The following is a 16,645-nucleotide window of genomic DNA, read 5'->3' as shown; positions in this document are numbered from 1 at the left end:
GTTCTTTTAAATTGTTCTTGGTTCTGTTACAGCAACTGAAGGAGTCAGGTTAAAGCTTAAACAGTTACAGGTTTATTAAAAGACTTATAAAAGCATATGGTTACAATGGCTATTGCTCTATTTCTTAAATGCTAACAAATACAGATTTTAAAAATGGTTACAAAGAAAATAAAGATAGAAAATAGAAATAATGGTACCAAGTGACAGCTTAATCTTTAAAGAGCTCTAAGTCTATGTATATATATATACTTAAACAAAGGACCACATCCAGGTACAATTTTTACCCCTTTCTGTGCCTCTCGACTCCAGCGTGTCAGGCTAGGGCCGGTCTCTCAATTCCTAGGAAAGACAAATACGAGGTGGGCTTCCCCTTGGAACCTCGGGAGATCAAACACCAAACCCGACCAGCAGATAGATGGTAGATTGACACTTAGAGAAAATGCGCTGCTGGACCTATCTTTATACCCCTGGGGGCCCGTATTCTCTTTCTTATCTAAGATGCCGAATTGTACTGGTCCGTTTTGTGGCGCCAGTTCTTACAAGCAAGTTTCAAGTTAATTTACACTTGCAAGAGAGATAACTAAATTGTGAGCACTAGACATTTTTTACTGGGTGAGAGATTCCTCCCCCCGCGGATGGATGTGTGTTCGTATCAATATGGGTTTCAGTCAAGGACACTCCTTGGCAGCCTCTTGGTCAGCAATTGGCGTATCTCTGTTTACAGCCATTCACGGTCACACAGCCTGAGCTTTCTGCTCTGTGTGCCCTGTATGCTCTAGGCAAGCAAAAATGGATGTTACAAGGGGGTTCCTGTCTGGCTACAGAAATATGACAGGCTAGTAGGAAATGTTATGGGTAATACATTTTGGGTGAAAATGCAATATATTATTTAAAAAATGATGACCAGAAGTAGTGTGCTGACACATTGAGGAAGATCATTTTACATTTTGAAGAGGAATACTGGATAGTGCCTTAGAAACCAAGTTTGAATGTAGACAGGGAACTATAAGGATTGACAATGGAGAAATGCTAATCATGATGAATTGTATAATGAAAGGAGAATCTTGATCTATTACAGAAGTGGGCCAACAGGTACCAGCAAAAGGCATTATTTCACCCTCAAAGAGAGGAGAGAAAAATGGAGGAAGCCATTCAGATCCTATGGAATGTAAAAACTAAGTATCATATAAAGAATAATGTACTTTGCAGTCCAAATTGCAATCTAGTTTGACTCCCATAATTTTTCAAAGTCAGTGCTTTGGCTATATCAGTATTTAAGTTTGTAATTCCTTCCGTTTTAAAATTGAAACTACTGATCATATGATAAATTGGAAAATTACAGCTGCTTATTTTTCAGTGGGGCTGAATAAAATGTACTAAATTCTGTAAATATGTATGTGAATAAGTGAACATTAAAGTAAACACATATGTAACATTCAGGAAAGTGCAACTTGGTATGCCTTTCTGAGTCTAGGAAATGTGTGCAACATATACTGGAAATAGGCCCCTATTTTTTAATCTTGAGAACTACAAAATCGAGTTCTTCAAACAAAACAATGGGACTAGTCCCAATTTAGGACTACATTCAGTATGTGCCAAGAAATGCACAAATGAGATGAAGGAAATATGGAACAGCGTGGGGGAAATACACGAATGATGAAGACAATGGAAGTCAGCAATAAAAGAGTCTAAAGATGAATAGCAGAAACCAGAAAAGACATACAATTTTGTTTTTACTTATTCACATTTGCATGTCTATAGAGTATTTCTCAGGCAAATGCCCCTCAGCAATGTGTGTGTAGAGTGGATGCCGATACCATGGCTTCAGTCATACTGTTGCCCCAAGCTGAGCTATTTGAATGGGCCAGCTACAAGACCTGAGATTTTCAGTGCTATCTTCTCTGTCCAAACTCTGTGTCGTGTTAACTGGGTGCCTGAAAAGCTCTAATATGCCCAGATCAGGGATTAAATTCTGCATTTTTTAATCTGCTCTAAACCATAAGTAACCCCAGGGAAGTCAGTTGTAGTATTATGTATACCAATGTAAACATGCAGAATCTGGCTCTGCATCAAGTGTTATTTTGAGACTGAAGAATCATGAGGTCAATGGACATAGATGTCCCTTCAAACTACAGTTTTTGAAGGGGAGGGTGGAAGAAAATCTGTATTGTTCTCGAGCTATAACCAGGATAAAAGGAGGAATGAACATCCTGATACCTTACAATTGAACCCTCTGAGCATGAATCAGCTCTTACTTTAACCCATGTGGCAATGGAGAATAATTAATAAACACTGTACTTATACTGAAAGATCCTCATGGTATATAGGCTACCTATGCAGTCTTGTTTTCACTGCTGTTGTGGAGATTACTGTTAGGCATGTGATTTGGTTAATATGCCATGTTGTTTTTTAAATACATGCCCCAGTAAAAGATAATTGTTTTCTTTGGAGTTCAGTGACTGACATAAGATAGAATAACAAATAGTCGGATAGCACTTTAAAGACTAAAAAAAATTGTTAGGCTAGTGTAGTGGTTCCCAAACTTTTCAGCATCACGTCCCCTTTTTAATTTTTGAGAAACCCTCATGCCCCTCCTCCCCCCAAAAATAGCAGCAAAACATGTTGAGAAAAAAAAAGAAACTGACCGGGGCCAAAAAACAGTTGTGGCCCCTTTAATTCCCGGGACCAGTGTAATCCAGGGGAAACACTGCTGACCCCCCCCCCCCCAAAAAAAAAGGTTTGCCCTTAGAGCAGAGCAGACATTGCCCTTTTAAGGCAGCCATTTTGAAGTCTGCCCGGGACGTTCCATCTTCTCTCCACCCCAGCCAGCCCAAGCTGTGCATGTTCCGGCAGATGCCCAAGCCAGGAAAAACAGAAGATACCGGACATTTCACATGGCATTTTCTGATTTTTTTTTACCGGAGAGACTGGGCTCTTTCTTGGGGGGGGGGTTTCATTTGCGGGGGGGGGGGGACTGGGTCACATTGCGCCCCCCTGGAATTTCTTCACCCCCCCCGGGGGCATGCCCCCCAGTTTGGTAACCTATGGTCTAGTGCTACCAGAGTATTTGTTGTTTTTTAAATTTTTCCTGTTATAGACTAACTCGGCTACCCCCTGAAACTTTAGGATAGAATGAGAGCTTTTAAAATATCAAATAAATATATTCATGGTACCCTAACAAAACATGACAGTCATTAATACCTATTTGCCAGCCATCAATCCATATGGAGACTGGCAAATATGATTGTCCTCTAGAGTGTCAACTATTTGCCCATTCAGTAATTCATCCAGATTCCAGAGAACACAAAGTAAGACTAAGGAGTCATAATTGACTGGCATTTGTCTTTTTGGATGCTTGCTATTCTGGTATATATACTATGTGTTAAATCAAGTTTAATGGCTTTATCTTCAGGGTACTGTGGTTATAGTCTAGATTCAGTTGTTATATTAATTAGCGTTGTACTCCCTTTTTATCTCCATTAGATTATATGGTTAATCAACTTATATCCTTGTGCTTGCTCATTCATTTTTAAGATCAGCTTTGACCTTTTTTTTTCTTTCAACTTTTCTGTAATTTTGTGGTGTCCCTAGACTGTAAGGTCTATAAACTCCATTCTGTGGAGCAGAATCTTGACATTTGGCAAATGGGTTGCCCTGATGTCATCCATATGCCTTTTGCTACTCCAGTGAAATTTAGCCAAAACTAAGCCAAATTATAAGATTCGTCAGTTTGCACACGCTCAGGAGAGACTTGCTAAAGTCTGGCGGCTAGATTCTCCATAGCTTCCATCTGCATAGACCATACTGCATTCCCTCAGAGTTTCTACACATTGACTGGATAGCTCATTCACCATCCTCCAGAGCCAGTGAGCATGATGTTAATCAGAAGTGCTGACTTTCTGAGTTCGAAGGTGTGCTTGACACCTGTTCTGTCCTAAGCCCCATTCCACCTCATCCCTCAAGCCTCACCCCCACTCTGCCTTTTCCCACACCCACTCTTCCCCCTTTCCCTGCCTCTTCCTGTCCCATTCTGTCCCCTAAAGTCCACTCCGCCCTCCCTTCCTTCGCTTCTTCCTTCCCCAATCCTCCTCTTTCCCCAGCGCTGAAGTGCTGATCATAGTGGGTGGGAGCTACTGCAGAGGAGAGGGAGGAACTGATCAGTGAGACTGTAAGTGGGCACTTAATACCCACTATTTTCTGCCATGGGTGCTTCAGCCCAAGTGCATCCACAGAATTGGTGCTAATGATGATGATACCATTTGCTCTTACAGGAGTGTTCTGGCATTAATATTTGTGAGGTCTGATGTGAGACCACCATCAAAATGCCCAGGGGGAAATGAATAATTTTGTATTCAGTTTTGGGTGTTTACAGTGTGTATTTAAAAAAGGTCTGTGGCTACACATTGTGTGAGGGGGATAAAAAGAAATATTGACTAACTGTCCATTTACTGAGTGAGGCAGGAATTCTGTGGTAAACAGAGTATGTGATCATGCAATTAAAGCTTGTATCATAATGGATATGTGCAGCGGTGCCAAATGAAGGTTGCCTGTACAACCTTAAGCTTGGAATTTCCTAACTCTTGTAAGTTTGATTCTGCAACATTAATGATCTTTTAACATAGTATTTTTGGATTTAATTTAATTTAATAGATAGCAGCTTAGTACAACGCTTTGTTCTTAAATTAGTTTGATTCATAAGAGGGCATTTGGTACCAAATATTGAAATGTGCTACTGTACTAACGTAAATTAACAGACAACTATTTAGGTAATGGAGATTGGATTCAAAGGTGCCTTAGGTTACAACTGAAATAAATTTGACTCAGGAAAATGTTTTCCTCATCATAAAACCACAACAAGGGAAGTAGTTTCTATTATTGCTAGAAAATGCATATGAAAGGCTAGGATGGAGCTATGTTAGGAAACTGTCTGGGAAATATGTCTAGTATTTGCTTGCTCTGAGCTTCCTTCCTACCAATATTATTAATTTGCCATTTTCTTAGACACAAACATTAATTATATTCACTCAAGCTTTAAAGGAAAATCCTACAACATTGAGGCATGGACAGAATGGCATTGATAAAGCTTTCTTCACTTTGTAGTAGAGGTACCAACACAATCTAAAAATATCTGTTCATTTTAATAGTTTTTTTTCAGAAATTTCAGTAAAAAATGAAAATGCATGAAGATATACTTGTATAAATTATTCATAAACAAAAACAGCATGAAGTTGTATTGATGCTTGTGTTGCCTTTGCTACTGTTCTGTGAACTAGGGATAAGGCAATGAGGGAGGACCTGTATTCTACCCATGATGCTTTCTAGAGCTTGTTTAAGTAGTAAGGTAGTGTGGCCAGCCAGAGCATGAATCTGTAAAGCAGCTACAAATTGACTGGATGAACCCAAGATGTCAAAATTACATAACAGCTGGGCACAGCATGTCAACAGTCAGACAGGAGTTTGAATCCAGAGCTGTTTGTGATGGAGCATTGAAAATGCTGCTACTTCTTTGTAAGTTTTCTTTGCTGCTTTTGCTGTTCTGTCTCTCTTTCTTTCAAAGCAATCAGAGGAACAATGGACAGAAGGAAAAGAAACTGAAAATAAGCCAGAATAACTTTTGAGTCAGCTGATGCTCATTCCCACCAAGAAATTAAGCCTCTGCAGGAGTCCAAACCTTTGCTATTAACAAATCAAAACATTATATTTAGTTGTAAGTTATATCCTCCTCCCACATTATAGTCCTGTTCAGTACTGGGGAGATCCTCTCTTGAGCCACTTTAAGATCAGATACTGAAATTTTTCATTAAGATTCAGGGTAATTACTATTGCATCATGTTGGCAGGTGAGACCAATTAGTTCCCACCAGGCTATCAATGGAGTGAAAGTGCATTGTTAGGTAAGAGTGAGTTAAGAGCTAGAACAGAAAAGATACTAGAGAGGGAAATTCCAGGCATATAACAGCATGTGTCAGAAGCTTTTGCTGAGGTTCATATTGTGCTACTGTTTTTAGTTAAACAAGAAAGTCAAATCCTAGCAAGGTGCTGAGTTTGGCCAAGATCTGCGTATGATATGTTGGGGACTCAACCTATTCAAACATTTCTAATTTCTTTATGGAGTAATTGTTTGTTTTTTTAATATCAAAATGGAAGAGGAAAGAAAGTATGTGTGATCACCTTCCCTTTTCCTCAATTCAAAAAGTTTTGCTTTTAGTAGCAGAAAATAACAGGGCCAAAGTGTTTGGAAAGTGAAGAGCAGCTTGAGTTGCAGAGGTAAGAACATACCTTTACTTTTCAAATAGCCGTTTCATGCTCCTCAAAATGGCCACAGTGAACATCTTCAAAAGACACCTCAAAACAGTAGTGCTTCCCTTACAGCCCTGTCCTGCGCTTCCTGCTACTTCTTCAGGGAACAAGAACGGTTTCTTCTTTCAGGCTAATACTCCCTAGATAGATATAGCTATTAATTTAGCCAGATGGGTATTAAATTAAGTATCTACTGAAAAAAAGAAATGTTGTAATTGTGAAGAGGGGATACGGAATGGGGTGAAATCTTTTTATCACATTATATGTATAAAGCTGTTCTCAAAGGAGTTTGGAGTAGCTAATCAGAATGAGGGGATCCAAGGAAAGCAGAAGACTGGGTAATAGGCATAAGGATGAGAGATTCTGAATGCCCCAGCCAGTCAGATGAAGGAATGTGTTGTCTAAGTGGCGCTTGAGATGCAATCATACTGTAAATCAGTGTTTTTTATTTTTCCATGGCTGATACTGAAACCACAGTAGCTCTGCAAATCAGTAACTGTATCATCCCTGTGCTCTGATTGTCCGGAACAGTTTAATTTCAGATTAATTGTACAGAAAAACCTCATTTTCTGTTCACTCTTGCCTTGTCACTCCATTCTTGGCCCTTGAGTCAACGCAATAATCAACCCACCTTTCCACTATTATCTTCCCTGACCTTCCTTACTATGATCCCTTTTCAAAAATCACATCCTATACTCACTTCTTCTTAGTTATTAGCCCTCCATAGGAAAATTATTATTTCATCACCTTTCCCAGAGCAAACCTCTGCTTGCTAGCAGCTGGTATACTGCCTATTTCATAGTGCTAAGACCTCAGTTTTATAATAATCTTTTGCTGGAAACAGACTCTCTTGTGCTCATTTTTCTTGAACTCATAGATACAGTTGTCTTTGATACAGTTGATTATGATTGTGGCCTTCTTCAGTTAGGTGGACTCTCAACCATTTTGTTCACTTACTTATGTTTTCTTTTCCATCAGCTACTTTTTGAGACAGGCAATATGCACTCCTCTTGCATAGAGCTTTCTACATCCCCTTGGGATTGTTTCCCAGTGTGCTGTTCATGCCACAGACACCTGCCTTTTTTGCTCTGTGGGGCTCCACACCACCCTGTCCTGCTGGACCAGATCCTATGGTCTCTCCCCAAGAAGACAAGTGGATAACCACTTCCCCTGCAGAGCAGTGAGGACACTGAACCACTTAAGCTCTGATAGGATGCAGTTCTAGGGCACAGCACACAGGAAACCAACCCATACATGGGACCAGCCACCCTCCCCCCCAATAGATCCATCTTTCTCTGTGTAAAAGTATTACACAGGGAAGCTCATGATGATGTTTGCCCTCTGTATCAATGAGATAGAGAGATGCACACCAGTCGTCCCCCCAGGTAACAATTATTTATACTGGCCTGATTGTACTTAATAAAAACAATTTTGTTTGCAAACAGTAGGATGTAAGTGGTTGCAAGTGAAAACAGATCAATGTAAATTACTAGATTAAAATTAAAAGGAAATGCGTAGTTAGTTCTAATCCACTAACAAATTTATTGGAAGCAGATTCCTTACCCTAAAGGGCTATTCTTATTTCAGGCATAGTCTTCAAGTTAGAGAGAAACTCCTTCTCCCTAACATGTCTCCTGCCCCCTTTTGGAGCGTGTCAGGCCAGCCAAAGACAAAAGGGCTAATAGCTTCCTATTGATTAAATAGTCTTTTCCTCAAGGTGGAAGCCCTTTGTTTTACATCCCCCCTTTGGCAGAAAGAGTGTTTGGTAATTTCTTAGAAAGAGTGTTTCAGTGCAAACTCCATCACCTTCCTTTTAGTAAAGCTTCTCAACTCAAATCTCATATTTGATCCTGTTGTTGGGAACAGTGTTTGACTTGAAGCCAAGTTCTCATTAAAGTCTTTTCCTGAATTTGTAGGTACACGTAATGAAGGACTGTAGAAATGGATGAACTTTACAAAAGGCAGAGAAGAAACAGAAGAAAAATGATGAGACAGAGGAAAAACATTAACAAAAATGTTCCACAAAGTACAATGGAAAAGGGCAACAATATCAAATACAGGAAATCAATCACTCTTCTCACCTGTAACATTGATTTACCATATGCAGACACAAGACTGCATTTTAGAATTATGTTTCTGAGCTGTATTGTGCGTCCCACATTTCCCAGATTAGGAATTCTGTCTACCGCTTCTACACAAGACAACTATCTTTGCTCTCTCAGGTTCTACACATGCATTCTGGTCTAGTCGTCTGGAATGCTGTAATTCCATTTTTATGCTCCTCCTAAATCTCCACTCCATGCAGAGGCTTCAGTTTGTTCGAAATCTGGTTTCCTCCACCTTTGCACCTAGAAAAGGGAGCACATCTCTTCCATCATCAGAAATATTCCTTGCCTTCTTCTCTGTGCCCAAATCAAGTACAATCCTCTGAACTGAAAGGGAATCCTCTGAACTGTCATTCATGCTAAAATTCGACACTTTACGGGTCTCAACAAACACTCTAGTTATCTTACCCATTACAAAGACAGCTTCCCCAATTATCACCTCTAATATCATTAGCTCACAGACATTTACCTTCCCTCCCGCCCCCCCGCATCCGCCTTCTGTTCTGAAATTTGATTTGTCCTTTTCATATGTGTTCATTTTTTAAAATTGTATCCTTTGGCATATATGGTTGTAACTATTTTCTTCCACTATTTGATCTGAGGAAGTGGGTCTGGCCCACGAAAGCTCATCATCTAATAAATCATCTTGTTAGTCTTTAAAGTGCTACATAGTCCTGTATTTTACTTATTTCTTTGTCCATGTGGAATCACTGATATGATTTGGAGTTGAAATAGTGCTAAAAGAGGGTGGTATTGTAAACAGATGGTGATTAGCCTGTTGTGTACATTTTTAAAATAACCATTTCCTCCTTTATAGTAGTTTTTTTTAATAAGAAACAAGAACTCCAAAAACGGATGGTTGGCATTATCATAATTACTTTCTCATTGTCAAAGTCATAGTTCACATGTGTTTCTTGTGAAATGTTTTTTTTTAAAATTAAACATATGGGGTTTGGGTTTTTTTCTCATTCCTTTTCAACTAATTTATTTTTCTGATTGAGCTTATAGTTCTGAAAATATGGTATCATAACTTGTTCACCCATAGATGTTTTGTCATTATGATTTTTTATGTCCTTAGCACTTGAGAGATTTTTTTTAGATTGTCTGATGTTATATTTCAGATACAGATTTTCATTTATAACAGCTGTATGGTTAAAAAGTACATTTAAGCCAGGAGAAATTGATTATAAGGATGTGGTGGCTGTCAACTAAGCTGTTTCCTTTGCAACACTACTGTATAAAGTCGTGGTATCCAATCTGTTCTGAATTAGCTACACTCAACCAGCCAAATAGCCACATATGGCTAGTGGCTAGCGTGTTGGACACCACGTACAAATTATTTTATTGCTGACTGATTACTCATTGATTTATACTGCAAGTATTAACTCCATTGGTATTGGCTAGGATTTACGTAGTATGTTGTTTTTAAACAACAATTTTATTTTAGCCAACACTATCTGATTCATTAAACAGGACTATGTAGCACTTTAAAGACTAACAAGATGGTTTATTAGGTGATAAGCTTTTGAGGGGCAGAGTCTTTCATTGTAGTCAGTATAGTATGTTGATTTCACCTAATAAACCGTCTTGTTAGTCTTTAAAGTGCTACATAGTCCTGTTTTTTGTTTCAGCTACACCAGACTAACACGGCTACATTTCTATCACTATCTGATTCATTATTATTGAAAATGAAGATAGAACTGCATATATTGGTGTTTTATGATATTTTCATGCACTGTGCTATAATTAACATAAAGTTATTATCATAAGGCATTCTTTGTGGGTATTATGCTTATAAACAAAACACTCCTGTGCATAATTAAGATATTTACTGTAGTGGTAAAATTAGGGGGCAGATAGGTCATGTTGACTTCTTCTGTGAAGGCCACAATACCCATGTTAATTTAAAAATATTAATAGTAATATTGTCAATCCCTCTGTTCCTCCCCAAAAACTTCCCACACACCCTCCAATTTATGACATCATTTGATCTCACTGTGTTTTTTTGCTGAATTCCTATTTATACTATACACTCTGTCGGGAAAGAACTGTATTGTATAAGAATATTCAGAATAAAACACTGAGCTCCCTGTGTATATCAGGAATTATGTTACAACAGAAACTTCAGTGGCATTGCACAGGAATAATTGAAGGTAGAATTTATGCTCTTGATTATAGTGATGCTTTCAGTAACTCAGTGAAAGGATAAATTGTTACGAAAGAGAACAGGCTGCGAGTGATGAGAAATACCATATACTGTATTACCTTAAAAGGCATGGATTAATTACTTAAGATACCATTTTTCCTAAAAGGTTTAAACCACGAAGTGATGTGGTCAGAAGAGCCCAGTCCATCTGGTAAAAAAAATTAAGAAAATACCATGTGAAATGTCCGGTATTTTCTGTTTTTCCTGTCTCGGGCATCAGCCGGAAAATGCACAGCTCGGGCTGGCTGGGTCAGGGGGAGGATGGAGCGTCCCAGGCAGACTTCAAAATGGCCGCCTTAAAAGGACAATGCTTGCTCTGCTCTTCTTTTTTTTTTTTTTTGGTCAACAACTTTTCCCTTGGAGTACCGGCACCTTCTTTTTTACACTGGTCCCAGGAACTAATGGGGCTGCGACTGTTTTTTGGCTCCTGGTCAGCTATTTTTTTGGGGGGGAGGTGTGAGGGTTTCTCAAAAATCAAAAAGGGGGCGTGATGCCAAAAAGTTTGGGAACCACTGATTTAAACTTTAGAGCTTCCCACAAGTGGTTGATTTGCCTGCATAAAAGCATAAGGCGGCAGAGGGAAAGAAAGCAAATGACATTATAAAGAGGGAACACCATGAGGGAAGGAGGAGATCCAGGATCTAAATCACTCATGAGGTACTGAGTGAACTATCTTGCTCTGCGTCCAATATCTGCTTTGTATTTTGTTAATGTTCCATAATATACTTAGAACTGTGCGATATCAGGGTGAAATCTTCATTCCCACAGAAGTCAGGGACACAGTTCCCACTTACTGGGCCAGCATTTCACCCCTGAAGTTTTGATTGGATAATGGTTTTAGGGACATTGTTAATAATATGGAATAAAAATCTTAGAGTTCAGATAAATGGCTTGGAGACAGATCCACTGCAGGAGTCTGAGAATGACACTGTCAGCTAGTGAACACCCCAGTACAAAACCTGATTTATATCATGATATAACTGTGCATTATTATCTTACCAACTGCTTGCGGCTGACTCCCTGAGTTCCCTTTCATGGTGCACATGGGTATTATGATTTTTTTTTGATACTGCACCATTATTTTTCTAGGGGTCTGCTAAAGGTAGCTGCCTTTTTTGTTCTTCAGTTCAATTGTTGTTTGTTCATAATGTAAACCAGAAAAATCAATATTAAAAGTATATGATTGCCCTTATCTATGGAAAAATGTAATAATCTGTACATGTCAGACATCAACAACCTACTTAGTCTTTCAATGATTGGCAACTGATTTTTGAAGCATTGGATCAAAAAAATCTTGGTGGAGTCTGTCTGACCTTTTAGTGTTTGAAAAATAAATCTATTATGCACAAAATGCACCTCAGCTGTAGCTAATTGTTTCAGTTAATTTTGGGAAGGAATCCTGCTGTTTTTGTGCTTTTCATATGTAAATGTTGAGTCAACCCTAGCTGAGATATAGTGCAAAAGTGCATGTGCTTAATGCTCATGGTTCCTTTTCTCTTGTTGCAGTGATCTGTTGTCTTCAGAATACCTCGAGAGGCATATCGAGCACGGAGGAAAGACAGTGGAAGTAAAAGTAAGAGTTTGCATGGGGTTATTATGTTTAACAGATATTTCTTAATTGCCCTATAACCAGTGAATTCTGATTTTAAGGTAAATCCCCCCCATGAGTCAGACAAGTTTTGTTTCACGTAATTTTTAAGCTTTATTGTGCATAGCTTAAATATTCATGACAAAATTACGTGCACAAGAAATGTATACACCATAGTTATTTTTCTACTTTTTCTTTGTTCTAAATATGTATGTGCTGACAAAAAGTGTAACAATGACTCTTATGGTATAATATAAACTAATTACAAGGCTAGGCTTCCTGTTTTTATGGGTTTCCTCTTACACTGGGAAGATGTGAAGTTATATACTCCTGGGCTACGTCTACACTGGCCCCTAAAAACGGAAAATCCATGCAAAGCAGGTAAGTCAGAATAGGGAAATCCGCGGGGGATTTAAATATCCCCCGCGGGATTTAAATAAACATGTCCGCTGCTTTTTTCCGGCTTGGGGAAAAGCCGGAAAAAAGCGTCTAGACTGGCGCGATCCTCCGGAATAAAGCCCTTTTCCGGAGGATCTCTTATTCCTACTTTCAGAGCTGTGAAGGGCTTTATTCCGGAGGATCGCGCCAGTCTAGACGCTTTTTTCCGGCTTTTCCCCAAGCCGGAAAAAAGCGGCGGACATGTTTATCTAAATCCCGCGGGGGATATTTAAATCCCCCGCAGATTTCCCTATTCTGACTTACCTGCTTTGCATGGATTTTCCCTTTTTAGGGGCCAGTGTAGACGTAGCCCTGGTCTGTACACAGGGCAGGTGCGAAGGATGTGAATGCAACTCCCATGGTTCTCCAAGTCAGCGAGGAGGACTCTGTGGGTGCCTTGCAGGTGGTCGGTGGCTAGAGCTCAGCCCACCTCTCCTTTCTCCCACAGTGAGGAGCCTGTGGTGGCAGTGCAGTCTCACCCTCTTTGTGAGGTTGGAGCACCAGCACCGGCTTCCCCTGAACCGCACTGCATGATTGGGCTCATGGGGAAAGAAGTGTTCCCTTTTCCTCCCCTCATGGGGAGTTGTTGCTGCTGCTGCTCTTGCCGACAGAGCCGGCCTGTGGAGTGTGAGTTGCTGGAGCCTGAGCAGTGGCAGGCGCTCTGCAGGAGCATTTTTTTTCTCTCCACACACATTGGACAGAAAACCCAGACTGACCCCATGTAGAGGGGGCCACAGGCTGAGCCCACCTCCCTTTCAGCAGGAGGTGAGGAACAGGCTGCCCAAGAAGGCATCAGTAGCCGCTGTGAGCCAGGGGGGCAGCATAGAACCCAGCAATAGACCCAGGGGACACCCCCTGGCTGTGGCTAAGGGGAAGAAGGCAGCATCCCTCCCCAGGGCCAAGGAAATGCTGATGCTGTAACTGCTGGAGGCAGGTGAAGTGCTCACCCCTTCTGCCTCCCCAGCCAAGCAGAGCTTTAGAACAGGGCATCAAACCCAGGGGAAGATGTTCCTGGCAGTGGGCACGCTGGGGCTCAGGGCATATGCCCCCATCAGGGCCAGGCCAAGGCTGGCTGAGTTCCCTGCAGCAGGGTGGGTGCCCAGTGTGGACCTGAAACAGATGGCATGTGTAGCTGGACGCTGGCAGGACTTCATCCCACAGCCCCTGTTTTGCCTTTGACCTCCTGCTCCTTTTAAAAGCACTTCCATCCTCCATACTCAGTTCTGGCCCTGCCCCAGCCATGCAGGGCCCCAGGCTCAGATCTGGGTTGTGGCCTGGCCCCTTGCGGCTGGCTGCAACACCTCCAGCTGATCAAGTATCTGGGAGACGCTCCTGAAAGTCCACCACCATTGTGGAGGAGAGCAGGTGTTCCAGGGCAGTCGAATACCAGAATCTCAGTTTACACACTGCTTTAAAGTGTTGCTGCCTGCACCACACACCTAGTGGTGCCATCCAAGCTTTGCCTGGACGCGCTGCCTGGAGGCTTTTCCTGCTACTCCCATTGGCCAGAATCAAGCCAATGGGAGCAGCAGGAGGCAGTGCCCAGGACAAGTGAGGGGCCCGAATACAAGTAAGTTCCCCCATCCCCTCATGCCCAGACCTCTACACCTTAGCTCCCTCACACACTCCCCGTCGAGACCCCACACCCACAGCCTGCTCCTGCCTCTTCTCCCCTGGCCAGACACCCTATTCCCAGCCTGCTCCTGCACCCACCCTTTCTCCTGAAGCCTTCCTCCTGACCACACACTGCACCTTCCCTTGCTCTTGCTCCCTTCTCCTGTCCTTCACCCTACTCCCAGCCTGCTCCTGCACCCTACCTCTCATCCAGACCTTGTACCCTCAACCCTTTCCAGAACCCCACCCCCTGCCCAGACCTTGCACCCTCATTCCTCTTTCTGGCAGCCCTGTCCCGCACACAGAACCCCCCCCCCCCCATTTTAGTCCCAACCCCAGAGCCTAGGGGGTTCCCTAAATCCACTCACCCTGGAACCCCAGAAGAGTAAATCTGGCCTATAGGAAGCCCTAAACCTCAGTCCTCCCTATCTCTTCTCCCCCAGTGGAGCTGGAGTGCCAGGGGAATGAGATGTCTCATTTGGGGGAAACATCAATGGCGGGGCGGGGGGGGGGGGGGGGGCGGGGTTGGAGGTTTTGTTTGTTTTTTGCTTCTCACTTGTATGGTCCACACTAATTTTTCTGTGGGTCAGTGGTCCCTGACCCAAAAAGGTTCCCACCTCCACCATAAGTAAAGAAAACATGGGAACCTTTTGTGTTGGACCTAAATTAATATTTACTTTATTTAAAATGACGTTAGATAAACTAACATGATACAGTTAAAGTGCTTAGTATGATTAAGAATTTAAATGAATATTTTCTTTCTTATTGGTTAAATTTAAACCATTCTCCCTAGCTGCAGCACTAGCACAATGTCTCAGGCATAATTATGAAATTAACATTGAGTTTCCATTACAGCTGGTCATCCATGGAAAGGTTTTCATTGAGCGAGGTGGGCCATCGGCCAAAAAGTTTGAGAACCCCTGTGTTAGGGGGATGGGAGGGAAGCGTGTTGCTGGGGGTGGGCAGGTGGGGCTGTTGGCAGTGCAGCATGACAAGGGGGAATGGCACCTGCCACCCACAAGAAGTAGCGTGGGCCCGGCTCTACTCAACCGGTGCTGGCCTCGCCAAGCAGGTAGAGCAGCAGCAGGCCAGGACAGCTGAGGGAGCAGGGGGCTGTGGTGGCCTCACTGCCTGCCTTGATCCCAGAAGGTCATTTCTATAAAACCTTTATTACTGTGTAAATTTGTAGTATGTTATATGTTAGTATGTTATAACAAAATCTTTTTATAAGTCACTATTTCTACTCAGATTTTTCTTCAATCTCTCTTATGCACACTCATTGCACGCTATTTTGAACTCCATTATATTTTAAAAAATTGCAGTCCACATTTACAAAAAAACCCACCTCCCCCACAGAAATTCCTGCACATGGGCCTGTACCAAATATTTAGCCATCTTGAAATAGCACGTTCCTTTTGTAGAAGGTTTGTTGAGATGCCTGTGATATGTTATTGTTATAGTTGTCTCCTAAGAAATATATCAGTATGGGTCCTTTGTGCAGGATGTTAGTTTCTGTTCTCTCTCTCAGTGTTTACACTAATTCAATGAAAGCTCGGCTGATGATCTTCTCTGTCTCTCTGATTATGCCAGCTGTTTTTTCAAACTATTCATATAGATGGATACTATGTTCTTAATGTGAGATGTTACAAAACCATCAGTAATTTCAGAGAGAATAAAATTAAATCAGTTTTTAGATATATCTCCTCAGAGTTTATATGAAAAAGGTTTCCAGGGTTTAAACAATATTTCATGGAAGATTGGCAGTAAAATAAATTTAGACTATATACAACATGTGTATGTCATAGTAGCAACTCTGTTCAAAGGACACTGTCAGGTCAAATGTGGCTCAAAATTTAGGTTTGGAAAAAAAAATCTTCCCAAATGGAAGACTGCCTAAATCGCTAATCAATTAAATGTTCCCTTAAAACATGATAGCAATAGCAGAATGGGCAAAGCAAAAATTTGGTCAACTGAACACACACAAATATTTGTTCACTTCAATTATTTAATAATCAGCTTGCCCTTCCCTAGAATTTTCAATGTATAATAGTCTCTTGGTTCCATAGTATATTTCTACAAATTGAACATGGAGAAGCACACGTTCATGTATTGTAAAGATGGTTTTCACGTTCATTTATTGTAAAGATTGTTTTCACAGTGAGCCTGTGATATATTATACAGTCAAGAAATCTGACTCAAATCCAAAATTTGACTCAAAGCAGAAATACCAGATAACAGCTGTTGTTAATAAATAAAAATGTTAATCCAGGCCTCTATGTTAGGAAATGTATACATATTGACAAACTTTTTTGGCCACCAGTAAGGCCGGCTTTCCTAATTTAGGGACTAGTTTTTCATCCCCATCTCATGAGTAATCCTTACTCAAGTGAGTAAT

At 41.1% G+C, this 16,645-nt stretch overlaps 1 protein-coding gene across 5 annotated transcripts in view; it reads left to right on the top strand.

Annotated features, from left to right (window-relative positions):
• ADAM22 (ADAM metallopeptidase domain 22) overlaps positions 1-16,645 on the top strand; it is a 201,788-nt gene that overhangs the window by 69,364 nt on the left and 115,779 nt on the right. For all 5 annotated transcript variants that reach the window (XM_089776712.1, XM_075922419.2, XM_075922416.2 and 2 more), the window contains exon 4: positions 12,117-12,183. In XM_089776712.1, coding sequence (XP_089632838.1) covers positions 12,117-12,183 — 67 coding nt within the window. The remainder of the gene's footprint in view (positions 1-12,116; positions 12,184-16,645) is intronic.

The sequence above is a fragment of the Pelodiscus sinensis genome, chromosome 2, assembly GCF_052426305.1.
Source record: "Pelodiscus sinensis isolate ZL-2025 chromosome 2, ASM5242630v1, whole genome shotgun sequence".
Lineage (NCBI taxonomy): Eukaryota > Metazoa > Chordata > Testudines > Trionychidae > Pelodiscus > Pelodiscus sinensis.
The sequence above is the reverse complement of the archived record's forward strand: the minus strand, read 5'-3'. Positions and strand labels throughout refer to the sequence as shown.